This window comes from Aphis gossypii, unplaced genomic scaffold, assembly GCF_020184175.1.
Source record: "Aphis gossypii isolate Hap1 unplaced genomic scaffold, ASM2018417v2 Contig00088, whole genome shotgun sequence".
In the NCBI taxonomy this organism is placed as follows: domain Eukaryota; kingdom Metazoa; phylum Arthropoda; class Insecta; order Hemiptera; family Aphididae; genus Aphis; species Aphis gossypii.
Genome location: NW_026083009.1, coordinates 13,724 through 22,682, shown reverse-complemented (window position 1 = coordinate 22,682; position 8,959 = coordinate 13,724). Strand labels below are relative to the sequence as shown.

At 31.6% G+C, this 8,959-nt stretch overlaps 2 protein-coding genes and 1 long non-coding RNA gene across 3 annotated transcripts; 1 reads left to right on the top strand and 2 right to left on the bottom strand.

The window, feature by feature from the left end:
• The first annotated feature begins 2,177 nt into the window (after nt 1-2,177).
• LOC126553170 (uncharacterized) lies at nt 2,178-2,969 on the top strand. Its single transcript, XR_007606451.1, has 4 exons — nt 2,178-2,303; nt 2,463-2,537; nt 2,593-2,678; nt 2,907-2,969. It is a non-coding gene; the product is annotated as an uncharacterized LOC126553170 (long non-coding RNA).
• A 691-nt stretch (nt 2,970-3,660) lies between these two features.
• On the bottom strand, nt 3,661-5,572 carry LOC126553163 (ATP-dependent DNA helicase pif1-like). The gene has a single exon (XM_050208334.1). It carries the CDS (start codon nt 5,318-5,320, stop codon nt 3,698-3,700), a length of 1,623 nt encoding a protein of 540 aa, XP_050064291.1. The 5' UTR covers nt 5,321-5,572; the 3' UTR covers nt 3,661-3,697.
• Nucleotides 5,563-8,634, bottom strand: LOC126553159 (uncharacterized). Its single transcript, XM_050208330.1, has 3 exons — nt 7,915-8,634; nt 7,131-7,626; nt 5,563-7,028 (listed from the first exon to the last, which is right to left on the bottom strand). The coding sequence occupies exons 1-3, from the start codon at nt 8,338-8,340 to the stop codon at nt 5,563-5,565; spliced, it is 2,388 nt and encodes a 795-aa protein (XP_050064287.1). The 5' UTR covers nt 8,341-8,634.
• Between the last annotated feature and the right edge of the window lie 325 nt (nt 8,635-8,959).

The following is an 8,959-nucleotide window of genomic DNA, read 5'->3' as shown; positions in this document are numbered from 1 at the left end:
GGTTTTCCCGGGAAACAGCTGGTACCTAAACGTGATTTCCCAAATTGCGAAATTGTCAGTTTTCACGGTAAACCGTTTTTGCATATAATTTTGCATAGAGGTCGGTTTGTACACAAGTCTTAAAACTCATTTTATGGTAAATAGATGATACATTTGTTTTTCAAACATCCGCCTTCTTAATTTCAACTCCCTCACTTAATATTAATAAAGCATATAATTAAGATACTGTTTCAATTCGTTATAGAAGTAGAGCTTCTTCTTCTCACCCTGTCTGATGAAGTAAATTCTTTATTAGTACACGTGAAAGGTTGTTGAAAAATTTGTAGTGCGTGTAAGTAACAGTTTAAAAGTTATTTGCATGTTCTACCATCTGTGTTTATTGACATAATTTGTTGTGTAATAATGTTTTTATATTTTATAGATACAGCCTTGTTTAAGCATCTAGAAGATACAGAACAAAAAGTAGTAAGAAAAATAAAAAAAATTGTTTGAGGTTAGCGCCAATAAGAATTAATAGTAAAATAGGGCAAAAATATCACAAAACAAAAACATAATTATATATTATTAGCTATTATTTACTTAAATTAAAGTAAAAAGACAAAATATCAATTAGATATTTATATTTTATACTAATATAAATGTGATAGATACTATTTTATAACATTAATTTTGAATACCATAAGTATTAATTTTGTATTTTGATTTTTCATTGCATATAAATGGTTTTTAAATGCATACTATGCAATATTGTTATGTTAAATTTTATAGTAAAATAGTATTTATAGTTGTGAACCTGTTATAGTATTAATCGCTTAAAATTGCTGTGTATTGATTTTAAGATTAAAAACTATGGTTGAACTACCATATACTATCTTGTATACTTTATAAATTATGTTAAAAATAATGAAAATAAAATACATTTTTTTTTACATATTTATTATTTTATAGGGTATATTCTACAGAATAAGAACATAATGCATACTTCCTAGGTTTTTTGAACACATAAATCCAGTCTCTAGCTATAACTGACAAAAATGTTTTTTAAATTAAAGTACTTAACTAAAACCTTACTACCACATACTACTATTTTTTCCCTAATAACTTATTTTTAAAATTACTAATATATTGTAATATAATAACAGTAATATTTTATATCATTTTTATACCAAATATATTTTAATTTCAATGATAATATTTTCTGTTACTGTTTTTATTTATTTATCTCCATTAATGTACCTAATTATTAAGTATAATGTATGACTTGAATAGTCTTAAAATATCTAATAAATTAACTGTTATTATACTATTATACTAAAATATGCATCTATTAGATAAATAATAAATTAGGTATTATAGTAATCTATTAAGTTCAAACTACTATAATTTCTGTTAAAACTATGCACCCAACATGATTAAAATTTGATGTTTGATGTCATTATGTTATACTCTTATAACACTACTATGTATATACACATAAATTTTGCTTAATTAAAAATTGTCCATTTGTAATTAATCAATTAATCAACTAATGCAAGAGTAATAAAATATTAAACAAAATAAAAATTTAAATATTATTTAATTTAGCGGCAAGTGATAGTGTAATTGTTGTTTTTATTCCAAGCCAAGTGGATATGACATTTTTCATCCATGATAGTGATATAAACCGTTTTCGTTTTTACTGATATAAACGGTTTTTTTTTACTGTCTGGTTTTTTTAAATACTGTTATCACACTATCGTAAGGTTTATAGATTATACTATAATCTATAAACCTTGGTTAGGGCACTATAGAAGTAGGTATAATCACCCGCCATTTTGCGACACAACTCACCAGTTATCACTTATCAATATAGGAAAAATAATGAAAAATGTAATGTCAATGCTTTTAAATCAGAATATTTTTTGACTTTTTGTTAGTCTTGACTGCTTAAGTCTAGTGAAATTAATTTTTATGAGTGGATCCAAGTTAATAAAAGAAACTAAATAAGATGGGCGGATGTACCGCTGTAAACTGTTCGAATTCCCGAAGAAAAGGTATTCGTTTATTTCGATTATTTCGATCTTCTATAATTTACTCCATACATTAATATATTATATTATACTTATAAGAAGTACCTACCTATAATAAGATCAGAAAATAATTTCATATCTTATGCTTATTTCAATAGATTCATTTTGAGGAAAACCAATTCGAACAGCATCGTCTGGATGGTTTAAAGAAACTAAAATCAAATGCAATTCCAACTCTTTGATGTGCCCAATCCCCCTCGCATGTTGGAGACCAAAATAAAATCCTTGTATAAGGTATAGGTATACCATTATTAAAACAAATTATTTTAAGTACAGAATAGTAGCTTTGTTATCTAAATTATATATGAAAATGTATTACTATTATTGGTAATAATTTTAATCGTTTTAATGTATTTTAATGTTTTAATGTTGTGTTTATTACTTATTTTACAGACTATAGGAAATTTGAGTAATGATAATCTTAAGAAAAATGTATCTTCGACTGAAAAACGATTATCACAGGCTACAGTAAGTTAAATTTTAAATTGTTTTATCTTTAATTTTAATCTTGTTTATATATTAGTCAATAGAAAGCAATGTTACCATCAGTGAGAATTACTCTGAACCTGTTAGCTGCCTGGAGAGGAATGTTTGTCACTAGATCCAATAGTAAGTCTAATAAATTATAATATTTATCATTTTGCGGTTTAAATATTTGATATATGTTGATTTATGTAATTTTAATAAGGTACATGTAAAGTTTGAAGGTTATAGGCAAAGAAGTGTTAATTTAAATTATGAATTTATATACATAATTAATACAAACTTTAAATTGTACATTATATTTTTATATTTACACATGGTTCTATTTGTTCAATGTTTTCTTTTGCTTTGCAGGAAGAACTTGAAAAAATTAGAGCTGAAATGAATCGCATAAAAGATGAGAATGACCACATGAAAAAAGAAATTAAAGAACTTGAAAATGTTGAAGAAGAAAACAAGCTAGTTCAGCTGGAAGTTGAACACTTACAGACCAAAGTTAAGAAAGCTAATGAATTGTTACAACCATTCCTTAATGATGATCAGATATCTGCTTTAAGTACACCCACTCGGAGTGGACCATGACACTATAGTAATGGGCTTCAAAGAGGTTTGCCTTGGAGTCCATGGTTATGAGCATCTTAGGGAACTAAAATATCCTCTTCCTGCATATAGTACGCTGACAAGAAGTTACTCTTTGATATTGATGAATGTTGGTATTTACTATTTTTGATTATCAATAATTATTAATACTAGCTGACCCGACACGGCGTTGCCCGTGTGTTACTTTCTTTTTTGCATTTTCGTATGCCGTGTGTTAATTTTTAATTTTAATCTTATTGATAGTGCTAATATTACGTCGAATTCACGACGAAAGATTTGTAATGTGGCAGTTTTTGTGCCTACGTATTTTAAAAAATTCTCCTGAACAGAACCGTCACCCTGGTGATAGGGCGTTGTGAATAAAAAATAATTAAATAAAACATATATAATGATTTAAAAGTAAGTAGTTATAGTTTTAACTGTTATAGTTTTATTTAATTATTTTTTTTTCACAACGCCCTATCACCAGGGTGACGGTTCTGTCATGATTTAAAAGTAAGTAATCGCTTTATTGTTAATCATGTGAATCATAATTATTATTATTATCATTGTAGTACTTTGTGGTATACGATGTTTCTTGTTTGATTACCTGGCGCATAGATAAACAAATCTGATGGTTTTCCAACACGGGAACAGGCAACATACAATTGACCATGTGAGAAACATGGGTTTTCTAGATTAATACCACAAACACTTAATGATTGCCCCTGTGACTTGTTTATAGTCATAGCAAAAGCAAGACGCACTGGAAACTGTAGTCGTTTAAACTCAAATGGCACATCAGTCGGAATCATTGGGATGCGCGGTATGAGAACATCTTCTCCTTTATACTTTCCTTTGAGTATAGTTGCTTCTATCACATTGTTTAGTAATTTTTTTATCGCTAACCGTGTACCGTTGCAAAGACGCGGTTGGTTGATATTTCGCAACATTATAACCACCGATCCAACCTTTAATTGAAGATTGTGAGGTGGCAATCCTGGCAAATCCAGCGAGTTTAAAAATTCCGGTGGATAGTTGACTACATCATCTTGATTAGTAGCCGAATCAACTGATTTATATATCATCAATTCGCCTGTAATTTGTTCTTGAATTTTGAAATTTAATTCATTTACATCTATGTTTTTTGCAGCCAGTATAGCTCGTTCGCTCAACCAATCATGGTTTCTGTAATTTTGAGAAACATCTGGAAACACCTTCTGAATAAGTTCATCTTTTGATCGAGTTAACTGACAAAAACTTAGAGGAAAGTTAATGCAGCCAGTCAACATGTCTATAGGAAATTTGCCATTACCAATGTCAATGAGTTGTTTAGAGAATATGTTTCCAGATTGGTCATTTTGCAACTCGACACGCATATTCTTGCTTAAATGAAGTACTTTGACATGTTTCCACAAACTGGAGGACTTTAGACATGCATTGAGTTCATCAGCTGGCGTTGATCGTGGAATCACCGGCAATGTTTGACGAAAATCTCCTGCTAATAAAATCATTGCACCACCAAATCGGTTATTATTGCTCCGTAGATCTTTTAAGGTTCTGTCCAAAGCCTCCAAAGATTTTTTATGTGCCATCGTGCATTCATCCCAAACAATCAATTTACATTGCTGCAAAACCTTTGCCATTGCAGAGTTCTTCGAAACGTTGCAGGTTGGAGTTTCATTGCTATGCATATTTAATGGCAATTTTAGTGCTGAATGGGCTGTTCGACCACCTTCAAGCAAAGTTGCTGCGATTCCCGACGAAGCGAGTGCAAGTGCAATTTTATTTTGTGAGCGAATTGTTGCTAATATTAATGAAATCAAAAAAGTTTTTCCTGTACCACCAGGTGCATCTAAGAAGTAAATCCCTCCAGTTTCATCATTTGTTACTTTCATAAGAGTTTCAAATACATACTTCTGTTGTTCATTTAACAGTGGAAGATTTGTTTGAATTAATTCTTTCAAATCGTTGAGATCATACAGTCTTTCTCGATGCAACTCTTGGTTAAAAGCGTCATGCATTGGACGATTGGGCGCGGTCAGGCCTAATTGAATTAATAGTTTGTTTGACATTATCAAGCACATGTCCTCAATTGAAATCAATGCTTCATTGTAAATTTCTTCACTGATTTGTATATTTGGATTTCCCATTCTATTCTGTATTTGATACAAAATATCATCACACATATAATCTTTGTACTTGATCCACAAATCAATTGGGCTTGATGGGAAGCATGTAGATATGATTATAGAAAACAATGTTCGTATTTGATGAGCGTGTGATGATATTACAGCATCATTGAGAGTTTGATCCCAATGAGCGTCATTTTCAAGCAATTGCAAACGTTGACAGGCTTCTCTGTAGGATACACACAATTCACCATCAACAGTTCGTAACTGTTGGAATGATGTTGGGCCACGTACATTGACTAATAGCAGTCGTAAGTAAAACATTCATCATTGCTTGGATGTACTGAATAAATCCGGCCAATCGCATCGGTGGAATATACATCTGTATATCCTGGAACTGGTTTTCCTTGTTTCCGTCGTATAAATCTCCTTGAGGATTGATTCCAGGTATAATATTTTGGCATTTCAGAATATAGCAATGTTTGTGCGAAATCATCGTTTTGGCATGTCTCAAAAAAACTGGTTAATGTAGTAGATGGTGGCTGAGCAGCTCTTTGTACTGCGTTCTGTGCTGTAAAATACACTCTTTGTCCATTTTCTAAATGCACAGCTAAGTGAACAACAGAAGGGTGTCTCTCATGAATAGGAAAAGAAAATATTCGCCAAACTGCTTCATTACTACTGACATAGCGGCCCATTTGGTATTGGGTAACTTCATCATTGGAATTCTCTGCACCAATTCCAATCACAGCCATATCACTCCCTTTGGCTACATATTTGCAAATGTATTTAATAGATTTCACTGAATGGCAAGATTCAACGTTGATGTGTGCTTTGAATGTCTTTGATAAAATGGGTGAATATGGAACAATCCAACGATTATCTATTTCAATATCTTGTTGATTTAATTTGACAATTGTTGATTTTCCATTGTCTGCTGTCGATCTGCGACGATACAATGGATAACCGTCATTACCAGTAATTGTTTCCGATATTAATGTCCGTGGATATCGTTTTGAACATTTACCATCCATCATACACGGTGAATTTTGATTAAGAGTTCCACAGGGACCATGTATCATGTTTTTGATAACTACCTCATGCAATCCAGGATCTACTTGTACATTAGGGATTTCAGCTGATATCACTGCATCAACTTCATTTGGCCTTATATTTTCAACCAACCAAATCAAAATGTGTGCATGTGGCAATCCTCGTTTCTGCCACTCCACAGAATACATCCAGCAGCGTGTCTCACCAAACACATTATGTTTTACGATGAAATCCATTAAAGATTTCAACTTTTGTCTAAAGACTCTGGCTGTAATATCATGACGATCAATGGGTGATTGCCCAGAGAATAACTCCTGATTGATTTCTATCCATTGCGGATTGCATGTAAATGTGATGAACAAATCTGCTGTACCATAATGACGAACATACGACATGGCATCTTGAGCATATTCGTGCATATGCCGAGGGCTTCCGATGTATGTTGCTGGAAGAATAGTCATCCGACCGACATTCTGTGCATTTCCATCAGTATTAATCGCATCTCGAAGGTGAATATACTCTTCAGATCGGAGTTTGGTTTGATTCAACCTGATGAATGTTAATCTTTCCGTTTCAATTTTAACATACATGTCAACAACATATTTGTGATATAATCGCCGACATTTCAATATGTGATTATCTTCATTTTCCCGAATCATTAGGCGGTATGAATAATAGTTCATTGAACTGACTTTTTTGTTGGTTTCAGAACCTGTAAATAGATTTTGTTTTAATAACATTCAAATATAAAATTAAAATACATAATATAATGACTGAGATATTATCGCCATAGCTAAACTAATATTTTAGTTACCTGCAATGGGATTTATCATTTTTATTGAGAAATCGTAGCCATCTTCACCTTGCCAAAATATAATGGGATATTGCAGTGCATCATATGAGCGGTGTGTTTCCTTTATACGTTGTAATTGATCATTCCGACGACGTAAAACAATATCACGGGATTCCAAGTTTTCTCCAACTACAACGATAGCAACTTCATCAATAGTTGGTGCATTAAAACGTCTTGTATGTTGACCTGCAGGTGTTTTATCAGCTCTGATTACAATTTTGTGATTATCGGATGGCATCAGATCCAGGGCAGTTTTAAACAATATAATCAATTGATTGTGCTGATGAAATAAAGTTTGTAATTGTTCTACAATAGACCTCTTTACTAAATTGTTATGTGCACAACGCAGATCAATTTCTTGTGGTGAATTGCCCATAAAATAAATTTGCAGGAATTTGTTGTCGCTATCTGACACTGGTAACAGTGAACCTGCTCTGTGATATATTTGCCCTTGTATCTGTAAATAAAAAAAATATATTATGGTGTGGTATAAATTAATGGATTGTCGGTGATCAAACTTAAATAATATTTGATCTTAAAAAGTATATATTAGTTTTAACTAATATCTATCAAATATAAAATATAATAAAAGTGTCACTGAAACTGAAACACCATAATATAATATGATGACTAAGTGATATATTTCGTAATGATTAAGAAATTGAAGATTAGTGACACATCTTAACTTTGGTGACAGAAAATTTTGTTCGCTAAAATAATTATGAGTAACTGCTATAATACATACCTTGAAAGTTGGCATAAAATTTTCCCGAACTACATTTGTTGCCCCAAATGAAGTCATTTGAAAGCAATTGTTATATTGTTGGATATTTGTCAAAAAGTGTATAGAATCTGTTCCTATTCCTGAAACCAATGAGTACAATGGTTCTGGTGGTGGATCCAATGGTATCAATTTCACTTTACCATTTGCGCAACACAATCCATTGGCTTCGTTTTTGTATTTTAATGCCTTACAGTGTGAGCAAACCGAGTTCATAGAACCAATAACAACACATTGGTAGTTACTGTAGTCAATTGACACATCGTAACTAAAAGCAGCTCGATTCAAACTTGCTCGCGCTTCACGCGTTTGTGAATTAGATCGGTAATTAGCTTGGTTTGTAGCATTTCTGGTTCTTCTACCTAAATTGCTTCGTCTTATAGGAGGCATATCAAATATAAATTATATTTTTTCACTAATCACGAACTAAACAAACACTAACTAACTAAACACTCTGCACAAAACACGATTGTTGGTTGCCATGGATACGATCAGTATTATATTATAAATATTATAGGAAGGGCTATTTTAAAAAGAAAAGGGCTATTTTTAGGGTTTTTCCAGCAATAATTCTAATTTTTCTAGCCGTAAAAACCATCCTTGGACTTCAACGAACATTTGCGAACATTTGCGTTGTTTGTATGTCTATTTGCATGCATTTTTAAAAACATTTTAAATTAATGATTTATTTTATTTAAATGGTTGCCATTGACTACCAAAAATAATTTAGTTGACTATTTTCTGGATAGATGGCGCCTCTGTAATTTCATCACCACCTCGTCATATTTCTCTAACCCGATAACTTTCTCAAATTTTTCGTCCGTAAGAACCTTCTCCTGACAATTACGACCCAAACAAAAAAAGAATGAGCGAAATCGGTCCAGGCGTTGTTGAGTTATGCGCTTATCAAATTTTGCGATTCATTTTTATATATAAGATTATATTAACCATGACAAACACTAATGTTAAATTTAAATTTATGACCAGGAAATAAAAACATATATTTTAT

Coding starts and splice junctions, on each gene's coding strand:
- LOC126553163 (XM_050208334.1), bottom strand. CDS start 5,320: ATGTGTGATGATATTTTGTATCAAATACAGAATAGAATGGGAAATCCA.
- LOC126553159 (XM_050208330.1), bottom strand. CDS start 8,340: ATGCCTCCTATAAGACGAAGCAATTTAGGTAGAAGAACCAGAAATGCT. Junction 7,627..7,914: donor ATTTTATGCCAACTTTCAAG/GTATGTATTATA, acceptor TTTTATTTACAG/ATACAAGGGCAAATATATCA. Junction 7,029..7,130: donor AATGATAAATCCCATTGCAG/GTAACTAAAATA, acceptor ATCTATTTACAG/GTTCTGAAACCAACAAAAAA.